Raw genomic sequence first — 15,680 nt, 5'->3', positions numbered from 1 at the left:
AAATTGTTAAAAAAATATTAATGAGGAAATATCTGGGAAAGTTAAGTATTCATAAAGATTTTAGAAAATGTCTTTTCTAGGAACTTTGAGAAAATCAAGTTTCTAGTTTTTTCTAGGAATATCCTCATTAATGTGTTGGAATCCTGATAAATTCTTTTTCCTCGAAAATATGAGTAGAAAATCCATCTTTTTTTTCTAGTAGCGGTCACAAAAGATTTATTCGAAAACAAGCAAACTGAACCCTAGTTTTAAGTTGGTGGATGAAACTGTGGAAGTTATGCGAGCAGTCAGATTGGTTGTATACGTTCCTTTGAAACGATCAAATTGCTTTCATTCAATTTCTACGAGTTAAAAGATAAGAATAGATTAATTGAAAATTTTGGGTGTCATCTATTCGATTTGAGAGGTCGAAGATTGTGCAAAAGTCGGTATGGGTGGGTAACAAAGGCAAGAACGGTCCTAATGCTGTTAAGTTCACATAAAATATTGAGAAGCAAGGGAATGAATCCTATGCGGGCACGATATTAGGGAGTAACTCCAAAATATGAAAAGAGAAGGTAGTCTAACGATGATTATATTGCTCTAGATGAAAAAGACCTCGATCCTGAAGTCCTATTGGTCGTGGACGCTGCCGCCTGTATTTTATGCTGCGTAAGGGACATGAACCATATTGCTAACTTGCCTAAAGTCTTGAGGGACATGAACCATATTGCTAACTTGCCTAAAGTCTTGAGGAAGGAAGATTTCGAGGAGGTGAAGTGTCTCTTACATTGGTGGAATGTCGCCTACTAAGTTCATAAGTTCATATCATAAAATGAACACATAAACATCTGATAAAAGACACATGTATTAAAAACATAAGTAACTAAAAGTCTAAAACAATGTCGTGCACCTTATCCCATTTCCATGGTTTAAGAAGCATAATAGCATTTACTCAAATATGTGAGACTTATAGCCATTCTCATGTATGTGTTAACCATCCAAATACATGTGCAAAATGATTTATAAAACTTTTAAAAGCCATAAACCATATAACATATAGACACAAATACATATTATTGAATCCTTGTCAAATTGAACATATATACTATTTATTTATAGAAAATACTTGTGAATTTAACAAAGAATTCAATCCGTCTTTATGAATTGTAGTTCCTTATCAAAAGTATATACTGTTCCTTTCAACATTTTTGCCACGACACTCATTTCATCGTAATGTATAGTTCTTGTGACACTTTCACTTTCCACCGCCTCTAAATTGTTGTCATTTGGGGACCAAAGTTTGAACTCATTCAGACCTCCATCATTCCATGAAACACTCACAGTTACATTCCCACGTGCCTTCAGACCTTTCACCGATCCACTCCCCCATTTATCTCTAGGAAGTGCCGGAAGCAAGTAAATATCATTCACGGTGCTTTGGATCACCATCTCTGCTATAGCTGCACTGAAACTGTACATCAACAAGTACAATTTCAGTATCTCCAAACATACATCATTTATCCATTCAACATTTTATTAATTATAGATTATTCGGCAAACATATGTAAAATATGGTAATTTGTAATTACCCGAAATTGCCATCGATTTGGAAAGGCGGATGTGCGGTGAATAAATTACTATAAAGTCCACCTTCATAGTTGGCTTCGTTTTCAGGGTCAACCAAGTCAAACAAATGTTTGACCATTCGGTATGCATGGTCACTGTTGTGAAGTCGGGCCCATGAAGCCGCTTTCCATGTAGTTGACCACCCGGGACCCTCCTCTCCTTTTTAAATAAAAATGTTGAATCACGTAAATAATGTTTGATATATATCAATCTATAATACTATAAGATCATATTTTCAATTTTTACAAACATAACATGATTTATATTTTCAACCATACATGTAGTTTCTTTAAGCATTGTTTCTTTTTCAATTAAAAAGACTTAACCCCACAATCTTTCTAGGGGAAACCAAATACATTCTCAAGTTTTCCTATGTTAGCCAATTTCACGAGTTTTTTTTTTTTTTTTGAAGAACTAGAATTATATCTTTGCAAAAATTTATGTCAATTTGCAATAAATATTACTAAAAAAACTTTTTTTTTCCCGCTAAATAAGTTGGTATTTTGTAACAATTGTTGAAAAGATGATGATTTTATTATTGATATTATGATATGACCTTCCATTTTTTTTTGGGTTAGTTTATCATAAAATGTGATATAGTAGCACCTCTTTTATTAAGAGTGACATCAGCAGCTGTACATAGATCCGGTGTTTTATCAACCGTTATTGTATGCCCGGGAAACAATCCAAATAGGTGTGAAATATGGCGATGATGCACATCTGGATCCTCAAAATCCTCCGCCCATTCCATAATCGAACCATCTTTACCAATTTTTGTTGGCTCAAGTCTCCCTTGAGCTTCAACAACTTTCTTGATCAAATCATCTTCACCTTTTCCCAAAACCTGTTTGTTTCCAACCATTCAGTTGTCATTCAGTACAATCCATGACATGACAGAACAAGTTGTACTGTGTTATACCTGAGCAGCAGATACAACTGCAAAAAAGACTTCTTGAATGATCAACACATCCATGGTGGTTGAATAGCTGACACTAGCTGGTTTACCATCAGGTGTAGTGAACATGTGTTCGGGTGAAGTTGATGGGTTAGTTTGAAGAAATCCTTCTTTTCCTTCAATCAACCAGTCCAAAAGAAAAGAAACACATCCTTCTAGCAACGGGTATGCTTTTGTTGCTAAAAAATCCTTTTTTTCAACCAAAGTCAGCATATATATTAATATATGTGAAGATAACAAAAAAAAAAAAAAAAAAAAAAAAAAAAAAAAAAAAAAAAAACCCGAGGGTCTTACTTTGTTCATTGTATAAGTATAATGTTCCCATAAATGGGTACAAAGCCATGCTCCACCCATGGGCCATAAAGCCCATACAGCTTCACCACGATCAGGTGATGTTTTGGCCCATATATCCGATACTTGGTGTGCAACCCACCCGTTTGTCTCGTAGTTTACCTTTAGCATAGGGGTAAATTAGTCATTTACTATTTTGGCGCTTTTTCATAATAAGAAAATAGAAAGTTCAAAGTCGTCTTACTGTTGCGGTTTTGGTTCCGTTTACAGAAAGTGATTCAATGTAATCGAACAAAGGCTCTTGGCATTCATGGAGGTTGCAGGAAAGTGAAGGCCAGTAATTCATTTGAAGATTGATGTTCAAGTGAGGTGCACCACTGAAAATATATATAAGACAATATAAATGGTTTTAATTTCCATTTTGTAAACAAAAAGGTCGGATTCGGAATGGAATAGCTTACTCCCATGGTGGTGTGACTTTATCATTCCATATACCCTGAAGGTTTGCAGGCTGAGTTCCAGGTCTTGAACATGAAATAAGAAGATAACGACCGTATTGGAATAGCAGCTCGATCAACGAAGGATCTTCATCTGTTTTGAAAGATTTCACCCTCTCTGATGTTGCCACCATGTTCTCTGTCACATCTTCTGAATCGGTTTTCGAAAGATCAATCGAGACACGATGAAAAAGTTTCTGATAATCATCCAAGTGACGAGTGTAAAGTTGTTCATATGAAAAATCCTTGACCGAATTTAAAGTATTCAAAGCCTCAGATGTAGGGTTTTTCGTTGAATCAGAAGGCTTAGCGAAAGGGCTTTCAAATGAAGATGATGCAGCTAAAAGTATGACACCCCAATCACATCCTACGACCTTAATTTTGTTGTCTTCTGTAACAGTTATGGTGCCGATTCCATCGCTAATTCGCAAATCAAGGATAGCAGAAAACTTAATTGACTCAGAGTTATCGTCATTTTCGGCTCTTTCCATAACGATCTGATTTTGAGCATTCACAGATGAACGATGAGGTAGCTGGCTATTAAGAGATACAGTGAAAGACAAAGAACCTGATTTGTTTGCAGAAACTTTGGAGACGATGAGTTGATCAGGGAATGAGGCGAAATATTCCCTCGTGAATTCAACTTCTCCAATGGAGTACCCTACTTTTACTGTAGCGGTGTTTAGGTCAAGCTCTCGTTGATACGTTGTCGCGTCGTAGGCAGCAGCAGTGTTGTCGAATTCGAGATTGATATCGCCCACAAGCTGGTACGCCTGAGAGAGAAAGAGAAGAGAGATTAGATTGTATTTACATTCAAGTTATAAAAGGAAGGAAAGTTTGTGCATCAATTAAAAAAGTAAATGAAGAAGCATACGGCGGAGGGTTCGCCGGATAATTTGACGGCAGCAGTAGTAGCTTCGGCATAGTTTCCGTCGTCCACAAGTTTTCGGACCTCGGATAGTGCTTTTGGGGCATCTGGATTTGTGTAGTTACCTGGACTTCCTGTCCACAATGTATCATCTGCACAAACAAATTTACAGTTAGGTAGTGGCCTTGAGTTCATCGACCTCCATTTCAACCAAACAAACGACTATTTGCCTTTATTATTTCTGTTTTACATTCTTTTATTTGTTTTAGTATTTAAATAATCATAAAAAAATAAAAAATAAACTATCATCCTTTTTAATAATTATGAAAAAAGAAAAAATAAAATCAACTGCTCTCTCTCTCTCTCTCTCTCTCTCTCTCTCTCTCTCTCTCTCTCTCTCTCTCTCTCTCTCTCTCTCTCTCTCTCTCTCTCTCTCTCTCTCTCTCTCTCTCTCTCTCATCTTCATTTTTTCCTGCAGCCTACCCCCAACGTCAGCATTGCTGCCTACTCCGTCCTTCCTATCGACCCATTGTCGGCCATAGCTTCAGATTAATGAGCATGAACTTTATATGGGTTCTCTAAGTTAATCTTCTTCCTTTAGCTGCAACTTCTTCTTCGGGGTGTTTGGCTTAGCTTTTCAAACCCCAAAAGTCATTTTTGGAAAAGTTACAAAAAGTCAGGATTTCCTGACTTTTCAACTAGTTAAACTGGTTTAGCCCCTCGACCCTTGTTTCTTTTGGTTAGCTGCAGTTAGTTTGGAACACAAAAGAGTAAAGAAAAATATAAACCTCTCGGTTAAACATGTTTATTCGAAAATGAATAAATACCCCGAATATTTCATTATTTGTTTATAATAAGTTTGAAGTCGAATTCAAAAGTAGATATATTGATAATTAGTCGTTATTGAAATAAGTAATAGATAAATAATGATAGTAATAAAACAATATAAAAAAAATATAATAATAATAATAATAAGATATAATAATAATAATAATAATAATAATAATAATAGAAGTATGCTTAATGTCACTAATTCAGTTTAATTAGTAATATTTAAAAAAAAATCTGTTATAAATAAGTTTAAAGATTTTGATTTGGTTTTCAAAAAGAATAATATAGATATTATAAATATATATATATATATATATATATATATATATATATATATATATATATATATATATATATAATTTTGGACATATTTATTATATTTTGAAAAACAATGTAATTTATACCCTAAAAATAGGTTTATTTAGCATAACCATTATAGTAATTAGAAAGAAAAATCATTATTTTGCAGACAAATTATAAAAAACAGGCATTACTTTTTCTTTTTCTTATATTTTATTGTTAGATAATTTCCAGTAAAAAAATATATGCAATCCGACGGTATCGATTGTGTAAAAAAGCTGTTATTAATAATTTCTATTTTAATAAAGTTAAAAATAAACTAAAATTTAATATAAGTTTAGCAATCATTATGCTTAATTAATCTAAAATTAACTTAATTTGCAATATTTCATTCTCGGTCACTATTATTATTTCAAAATGAAAGCACATCTTTGAACAAGTATTTTCTTTACATGCACTTCTATTACAAAATAAATATGATGATTCCATTTGTAACTATCAAAAAAGAAAAATAAAATGTAAAATGGTATTGATTATTAACTGAAATTATCACTTTGATCTAAAAATGTTTGGACTAGCTAGTATTAGTGGTCTAAAACTTTTATTTTGTTGAGGTTTTGGTTTAATTTTTTTTGAAAATATTTAAGTTGACAGATTAATTTGGACTAAATTTGTATTAAAGTCTCAGGAAAAATATAACACATATAAATAACATAATAAACTTATAGTAGCATGTAAAAATATATAAGTTTGTTACTGGATTTTATTGGAAACTTCAAAAAAATTTAAATAATTCATTTTATAAAATCACTAGTAAACCCTACATAAAACAATCTTAGGACAAAAAACGCCTAATCAACCCCATCTGATTTCAAATCTAAATTAAATTCTCTATTGGTAATGAAAAAACATTGCTAACACAAGACAAACGTTTATGATATATATGTATTCGTTGTCTAATTGTCTTTTAGATACCAATGATTAAATTTAAAGCTACTCGACTAAAAGAAAATTTTATTTGAGTTATATATTATATTATTAAATAAAAGATCATTTTATTGTAGGGTCATAAGTTTGTAATTCCCCCACCGAAACACGTCTAATGTAGGGGGTGTTTGGTTTATCTCGCCAAAAGTTTTTTGTGAAAAAGATAGAATGCAAAAGATGTTTGGTAACACCATTTTAAAAACTATTTTTTTATTTTTTATATAAGGAAAAGTGATTTTTTGGAAAAGTCAGGAAATACTGTCTTTTTGTAATTTTTGCCAAAAGAACTTTTGGCTCCCAAAAAGATAAGCCAAACACCCCCTAGGTTTATCAAAAATTATCTAAAGGTATATTTAGAAAGACAATTTGTATACATACCGCAATGTTGTATAACCCTCATGTGATTATTTATGTGAGTGAAATGGTTACTTGTAGTATAACCTTTTAGAAATTTATGAAAAAAACTTTATGATGTTATCAATGAACCATGTCAATTAGCTTTAAAAAAAAACCTAATTTACCGATCAAATCCTGTATAATATGTTATACTTTATACTCATTAAAAACAGTTGAATCATTGAATCAAAAGTTATCTATATCCGAAATTTCATTACGAGCATTAGCAGTGTAAATTAGTCGAGTCGAGTTTGATCTCAACTCGTTTAAAATTCATGGTGTTCGAGCTTGAACTTGGTTCGTTTCGAGTTTTGTTCAAAGCTCGAGGTGGACTCGTGGAGGATTTAAAATGTTTGAGCTTGGCTCGGTTAATAATGAAATATCAAGCTCATTTGTGTGTTTTAAACTCCTTTTATCATTATTTGATATTTAATATTTAATATTTACTTATTTAATTATAATTTTAGTATATAAATTTAAAAATAAAAATATGTTATATAAGTATGCATAGGCTCGAGGTCGGCAGATGAACTCTAGCTCGAGCTCTTTTGATAAATGAGCATGAAACTAAGTACAAGCTCAAATCGAGCTCGCTTAACTGAGTTTGAGATGAGTGGCTAGCGCTCATGTGAACCCTAATTATGATACAACTTTGGAGAAAATCAAGATCAGTATCCAAAATTTCATCATAACAGATATTTGACCAAACCATAATAGATTTGAAGACGTTTAAATGTATGATATCAATAAGAATAAGAAACAAGTCATAAAGTTGAGAGTGTAGTGTTCGTACCATTGAGATTGATAGTTTCAGAATAAACACCAGCCCAAATCATTCCACCAAGACGCCCATTGCCAATCGGAAAAGCATCTGTCCAATACTTAGCTTCTTCCTTGGATATAACCTTCAATACTTTCTTCTCATCTTCAACCACTCCACCGACACCTTCATCTTCCATTTTCACACACCTGCACACACACTAATGTTGTATGGTTGATCTATTAATGGAAAATGTGGTGAAAAGGGGCAAGAAAGTCAGCAGAGGGCGGCCGAGGATGGGGAATCGGAGGGCCAAACTATTTAATGATTACAGGCTCTAACAACAATGGCGTTTATCGCGTGTGTGTGTGTGTGTCATGTGTGTGGGACCTGTGTGTACTGATTTCTTTCAGCATGCGCCATCAATTATGGGTTTCGCGTTTACTCATAAGATTGGTATCTTATATCCTTCCTTCACGTTTAATCCTAAACACTCTATCGTTTTATTCCATACTTAATAATGCTTTGGACGAAATTACCCTCAGGGTTAGGGATAGCTCTCTGGAGTTTTTCTACTTGATGTTGAAGGCCCGTATTTCATTTCCCATTTTACAATCCTATTTTAGTTGGCCTTGTAGTGTTGGCTTCATTTTGTATTTTGATTTTGCTCATTTCTGTACTGTTTCCAGCCTGGTTTTGATTTTCTCTAATGCATTTTGCTGTTAAAAAAATAATAGAAAAATGAGGTTAAAATTCCCTAATTATTTCTACCAAGTAATTTATAAGTAAATTAGTTTTAAGAGAATTATATATTTAATAAATACCATAAGTTTATTAAAATTTATAACAACAAAACAAATGATTTATAAATAAGTAAATATATGATCTATGTTAAATTAATTTGTCAATAATTATAGTTTATTTGAAAAAAGTTAGAAATCCTGAGCTTGACTTAGTTTTTCCAAGTTCGACAGAGTTCATTGAATTGGATTGATTTGCTCCGAGTTGGACCGAGTTTGATATATTCTGATTTTTACAACACTTATTTTTACCAAAACAAAATGAACACGATCAATGCAAAAATACTAACCATGAATTTGTGGTTGTGGTTCCCAAAACACTTCATTTAAATACAATATCTAATACCTATATTCTTATTCAACCGTAAGAAGAAAATAAAACAAATAGAGTGTGAACAATCAACAATCATTTCTTGTTGAAAGGAGTGACATTAGAAGTGAGTGTTATATTATAGACTAAAATGATCGTAATGTCTTTGTTCAAAACGAAGAAGGGGGACATACTAAACGTAACCACTCCCTTGGTTGGGGTTGTGCCGCCCCGCCTCTCGATCTATACACAGTTGAGGAGGCCGATCACGAACGTTATAGGTGTGGGAGCGACCCTGGTCAGGGAAGGCTAAGACGACGCCTCACATATGGGTAGCAAGAGGGCGCTTATGCCCCGACGGTGGGGCCTTATGGGGAAGGGCCCAACTCACTAGGGACAACACACCCCCCACTTCAAGCGCACCTATGTATCGACTGAATCACTCCCATGCGTTGTTCAAATGAAGCTCATGAGTTTATTAATCAACCAAGAACAATTATTATTTTCGTATTGTGTCTTGATCTAAGCAAGGAACCATTGTTGATATTTTTCTTTGTTCTACACCAAGCTCGCAAATGATTAAAATGTTTGTATTTAGTCATATTATTCAGATACTTGATCTCGATCCCAAGAATAAAAAGTATCGGCGTTGGTGATGAGTGTTAGGACAACATCACCCAAAAGTGCACAAAAGAACAAACAGAAAGAAAATTGGTTGAGGCCTGTGTTAAATACAGTTTCCTTAAAACAAATTCACTCTATATGGATGTTTGTTTCCTACGATACAAGAGCGGAAAGCGATCAAGATCACACGAACCCTGAAAAAGGCCGGAAAATACCTTGGTTGCAGAAGTAGAAAGAAGCAGAAGTAGAACTGGAAGAGAGAAAGAGACGATTCGATCATCTGGTGTTACCCAATCAGTGAGAGAAATGCAATATTTATACTGCAAAATGTAACTGATATGATTAATTTGAAATCGTAACTGTAAGGAATTAAATGGCCCAATTACTTTTAATTTCAGGTTTATAACTGTTAAATGAAAAGAAATTAATTACAAAAAAGGTCCTTGAACTTTTCTGGTCGATTGGTGGTGCATTCGTGTAACGCCCGTGTTTCGAGGCTAAGCATTGATGCGATGATGTAATAATCTAGGTCAACTGTTGTAACCTATTTTAAAGTAATAAAGATGAATTACTTGAATATTATGTGAATTATGTGCTTTTATGTGATTATATAATTGTTTGTAAAGATATAATAAAAATATGCGTAAAAAAAATGTTAGACAAGCCCATTATCTATGAAGAAATTTATAGTGGTTGTGACAAAGATTATGTGGATATAAAGAACGCCGAAATCCGAGTTATAACAAAGAAGTTATGGCATGTCGAAGTTTCGCGACAGAACCGGCACGACACTACGTGATGTAAAAAAGTGAGTTTACGATGAAGTGCTTTTTAGCCTTAGCAATCTAAACGAAAGTCGTAGTATTCGCTAAACTGAGAGCGTGCATAAAAAGAACGCACAAATCTGACTTCGTATGAGAAAGTTGTGATTTTTCTAAGTTTCAGTTTAACAGTGTGCAGCCCGGAGTTCGAATATTAGATCGAACGGTTTTTGGCCGACGCAACCTAAACGAGAATTGAAGGACTCGTTAATAGTAGCTCAACAGTAAAAAGACAGATGAAAACGGACGTCGGATGAAGAAGTTAAGAATTTTTAACAGATTTTCATGTCTCGGCCCGTTAAAAATATAACTTTAAAAATAAAGTTAAAATTAGTTGACGGAGTCTAAACAAAAGTTGTAGAGTACGTCTCTACCTACGCGTGGATATAAAGAACGTCAAAAATTGAGCTCATATGCGAAAGTTGTGAAAATTTGAAGTCGGGATGACAATTTGCGAGCTGTTCGAGGAACGCCCCGCGTTCTCGCATCACTTGGTCTCGGATCGGCCACAATGACCCAACGGACTTCAGATATCTGTTAGTATGAACGTGCAGCATAGGCCGGAGCGCCTTGCGTCCGAGGTATGCCCTGCGTACCCTCACAGGAACGCCCCGCGTAGCCAGCAGCCTCACGGCTATAAATAGGATGCGAGCCATCCCGTATTTGGAGTTGGCAGCGGTAGTATTCGCCCTAAAGATGCCCATGAGTGAAGGAGAAAGAGTATTGTCAACAACAAGAAGACTTGATGCCAATATTCTTCTAAAAAATAAGTACATTCAAAACATTTTGGATGAATCCAGACCTTTCTAACTCTGAAAGAAGAAGTGTAAATAAATCTTAGATAGGCCTGAAAGATAGATAAATAGAGAGAAAAGAGAATACTTGTAAACATTAGAAGCAAAACTTAAGCAAACTCTATAAAGTTCTAAAAGCAAAATAAAAGCAACATTTGTCTTTGTGTTTTAAGAAAGAAAGTAAAAGAGATTTAGAGAACAATTAAGTCATTGAAAGTATGCCAAGATCTGCAATCAATTTGTTTAGTGTCTTCTCGTCCAATGCCTTAGTGAAAATGTCAGGCAGTTGATTAGTGGATGGGATGTAGAACAACTCACTTTTCCTTTTTGAATAATGTCCTTGATGAAGTGATGACGGATATCGATGTGCTTGGTTTTGGAATGCTGCATTGGGTTCTGTGTCATCTGAATGGCACTGGTGTTATCACAACAAATAGAAGTTTTTGAAAAGTTTAGAACATAATCTAAAAGCTGATTTTGAATCCATAGAATCTGAGCACAATACCTTCCGGCGACTACATATTCAACTTCAGTGGTAGAGCAAGCCATATATGTCTACTTCTTCCTGCACCAGCTCACCAATCTATATCTAAGCATTTGATCCCCTCCTAAAGTACCTTTGCGATCAACGCCACATCCACCATGATCGGAATCAGTGTATCCCACCATAGTAAACTCAGAATCACGAGGATACCATAACCCAATATTGGGTGTATTCTTTAAGTAACGGAAACTCGTTTTTATAGCGAGAAGATGTGATTCCTTAGGACAGGCTTGATAACATGCACATAATATGGTAGCAAACATAATTTTAGGATGACTGGTAGTAAGATAGACTAGTGAACCTATCATTCCTCAATACAAGGTTGTATTCAAATTAGCGCTAGTTGGATCGGCGCCGATAAACACCTATGAGGGCATTGGAGTCTTTGTTGGCTTGCAATCAGAAAACCAAACTTCTTCAGCACGTCTGTAATGTATTTAGCTTGACAAACAAAAATTCCATTAGTTAGTTGTTTAACCCACAAACCAAAAAAGAAAGTTAGTTCACCCATCATACTCATCTCAAACTTCTTAGCCATGATTTCAGAGAATTCTGAACTTAGCTTCTCATCAGTGGATCCGAAAATGATATCATCAACGTACACTTAAGCAAGAATGATGTGAGATCCTGAATGCTTGATGAACAAAGTGTTGTCAATCTTTCCTCGTTTGTAATCACTTTCAAGAAGATAACTTGCCAACATGTCATACCACGCTCTAGGTGCATGCTTCAAACCATAAACAACTTTATTAAGATGATATACATGACTTGGAAACTCTTCACTTTCAAACCCTGGAGGTTGCTTTAGAAAGAATTCGTCTTGAAGATCTCCATGCAAGAAGGAAGTCTTAACGTCCATTTGATAGAATTTAAAGTTTTTGAATGAAGCAAAAGCAAGAAATAGAAGAATTGCTTCAATTCTAGCAATGGGGGGAAAATGTTTCATCATAGTCTAATCCTTCTAATTGAGAAAAAAATTTAATTCACAAGTCTTGCTTTGTTTCCTATGACGATCCCATATTCATCCATCTTGTTGCTTTAGAAAGAATTCTTCTTGAAGATCTCCATGTAAGAAAGTAGTCTTAATGTCCATTGGATAGAATTTGAAGTTTTTGAATGAGGAAAAAGCAAGAAACAAACGAATCTCTTCAAGTCTAGCAATGGGGGAAAATGTTTCGTCATAGTCTAATCCTCCCAGTCGACAAAAACCTTGAGCCACAAGTCTTTCTTTGTTTCTCATGACGATCCCATCTTCATCCATCTTGTTTTTGAATACCCAGTGAGTGCCAATGAGAGTTTTTCCTTGAGGCATAGGAACAAGATTCCACACACGATGTCGCTCAAATTCATCTAGGTCATCCTACATATCCTTGATCCAGTCAGCTTCTTTCAAGGCATCGGTGACATTCTTTGGTTCAATCATTGAGACAAAATTCACAAACATGCAGAAGTTGCTGCTGACTCTGCTACGAGTGAGAATCCTAGAATTTACATCTCCAATGATTTGAAATTCCAGATGACCACGAAGAGTTATAGGATTAAAACATTCATTCGTATTATTTGGAACAAAATCTTCCTGATTAGATGCCTCAGCTTCTTCAGAGATGACATGCTGATCTTTAAAGATAGGTTGAGAGCTTATAATTTAGTCAACATTGGGAACAACAGGCTCAGTATCATTTGGCAAGAAATCAGGAACAGGGTCTGAAGGACTGTAATTAAGTTCGTTCAAAATGGATGAAGGATGATCAATCCGATCATGAATTAATGAGTCTTCATCGAATGTGACATGTGCAGTCTCCTTAACATTTTTCCTTGAAAGATTAAATACCCAGAAGGATTTGGATACACTAGAATAACCTAGGAACACTCCTTCATCATCCTTAGCTTTGAACTTAGAGCCATAATATCTTTGAGTCAAAATATAGAGAACACATCCAAACACATGAAAGTAAGAGATGTTTGTTTTCCTACCTTTAAGTAGCTCATAGGCAGTTTTCCTATGACACTTAACAATGATGGAACGATTTTGGTTATAACATGTTGTGTTAACAGCTTCATCCCAAAAAAGACCAGCTTCAACTACCATAGTTCTCCTAGATTCAATTAGAGTTCTATTTCTTCTTTCAGCAATGCCATTTTGTTGGGGGGTTCTAATAATGGAGAAGTTCTGAGAGATTCCTGATATTGAGCAAAATTCTTCTAGGGAAGAATTTCTAAATTTAGTTTAATGATCACTACGTAATTGCCTGACTTTATGATCATAAAGAACTTTCCATTACATAACAAGTGAAATGATTTCACAAGCATCATGACTCTTCTTCCTTAAAAAGACTACTCAAGTAAATCTTGAGAATACATCCATAAAAACAAGATAATAATTCTTTCCAACCCTTGACTTAATCAGGACCAATCCAAAAAGATCCATATAGAGAAGATGAAGAGGTTGGAGAATGCAAGAACAAGACTTTTGCTTGAAGGAAGACATGGTTTTCTTTCCCTTTTCACACGTGAGCATAGTTTGTCTTTGACAAATTGTTGATGGGTTTTGAGCAAAAGAACATCCTATGTGCACATGCAAAACCCTAAAGCTTTGGATCTAGATTTCTTTATTGTACATGCAAATTTATCCAAAGCTTGCAAACCCTATCTAGCATACTATGAAACGAGATCTATAATAAAACAAGTTTAGATGATACCTTTCAATAGTTGCAAGAATCTTCAATCTTCAAGAGCTTATTATCACAAGTGTAATACCTCTAATAGCTTACAAACACCAATGCAAGAAGATGATTTAGAAGAGAGAAGGAGAGAGCCACAATTTTGGCTCTTAGGAACTCTAGGGTTTCTTGGGTAGCCGAAATCTGTAGCCCTGGGGTCCCTTAAATAGCTGAGTTGCTAGGGTTTCAGTCAAAACCCTAATTGGATGACTTAGACCCTAAGCAGCTTCAAGAACCTTCTGGAATAAGGCCCCTTGGACGAAATTAGAGTGGGCTTCCACTCTAAATTTCGTCCCCCCTTATATCCATAAGGATTCATAGCCGAAACTCAATTATCTTATAATTGACAGTTCCAGTTCCCCTTATTTAATTAATTTCTTTTAGCCACATAATTAATTCTTAACCAATATAATTAAACTATATGATTTCTCTTTTAATATATTATTCATATAATATATTAATAAACCATAATAACCTCTCTCTCTCTCTCTCTCTCCATAAATTGCCCTGTCCCATTGCTTTGGTGAAGGCAACCCAAAAGGACCGTACACAATCGGATCAAGTACATACCAAATATAGTTATGGGCTTAGACACTAATCCAATAGTCTACCACTTGGATAAGTCTAGTAACTATAAATGCAAGTATGGCTTTAGGATTCGATTAGAAATCTTAGCTCTCAAAGACGTTGTCAAACTATGATCTTATCAGTAATATGTCCTTTAGATAAGGGATCGTATAGTCCTCCGTTCTAGATATCTTGCAGACAATTACATGGAACATAGTCATACTTATTGTCCTGCAGTTTGTTTCTCGATCTCTGACATGGAACTTAATTGAACACATCAATTCAGTCCTGACTGAGCCCGACACATAAGTCAAACCAAATCATCGAGGGGCCTAGATATCACTTTTACCCTCTTAGGATAAAAGGAACAGATAAACTTTTGACTTATATGCATTTACCATTTACTCATCAAATCATGCACAACAATGCGTTTTATAACATCAAGTTACTGATGCGTTTACGCATTATCAATGCACAACCAACTTGCAAACAATAAACCATATATCTAGGTTTAAAGACTATATGATATTATCCTCTTGCAATCACTCGTGATAAATTCCATGAAGTGATACCAGCAAGTGTGAGTTTAATCCAATGCTCAAATCTTATTCATAAGCACTCATGAACGTTACAACAAACTTTTGCTATGTCTAATACACTTTAGACAGTCTACAAACCAATTCATGATAGTCTTCTTTCATACCTACTTCCAAAGTATGAGCGACTGTGGACTGTTCGAATAATCTTATTATTCAGGAAGTTAAAACATGCAAAGTGAAACAATAGGTAAATAATTAACACAAGACAGTAACTTTACTCATAAGTAATACTCATTTATTTAATCATCAAATGTTAATTACAATTTATCTATTACACGTTTCGAAGCTATCCAATATACACTAATATCGTCCTTCAGCCCAATGCTCCTAGCGTGCTGCAAGTGCTAAACCCTACTAAGTCCCTTCGTAAGGAGATCGGTTGGGTTCTCTTCTAACGATACCTTATTC

At 34.7% G+C, this 15,680-nt stretch overlaps 1 protein-coding gene across 1 annotated transcript; it reads right to left on the bottom strand.

Annotated features, from left to right (window-relative positions):
- Positions 1-1,001: 1,001 nt before the first annotated feature.
- On the bottom strand, positions 1,002-7,916 carry LOC111877044 (alpha-L-fucosidase 2). The gene is made up of 9 exons (XM_023873590.3): positions 7,527-7,916; positions 4,226-4,371; positions 3,316-4,124; positions 3,099-3,231; positions 2,858-3,016; positions 2,528-2,752; positions 2,215-2,452; positions 1,572-1,767; positions 1,002-1,453 (listed from the first exon to the last, which is right to left on the bottom strand). Exons 1-9 carry the CDS (start codon positions 7,690-7,692, stop codon positions 1,129-1,131), a joined length of 2,397 nt encoding a protein of 798 aa, XP_023729358.1. The 5' UTR covers positions 7,693-7,916; the 3' UTR covers positions 1,002-1,128.
- Between the last annotated feature and the right edge of the window lie 7,764 nt (positions 7,917-15,680).

This window comes from Lactuca sativa, chromosome 5 (genome assembly GCF_002870075.4).
Source record: "Lactuca sativa cultivar Salinas chromosome 5, Lsat_Salinas_v11, whole genome shotgun sequence".
Lineage (NCBI taxonomy): Eukaryota > Viridiplantae > Streptophyta > Magnoliopsida > Asterales > Asteraceae > Lactuca > Lactuca sativa.
This window is presented reverse-complemented; position numbering and strand designations above follow the sequence as displayed.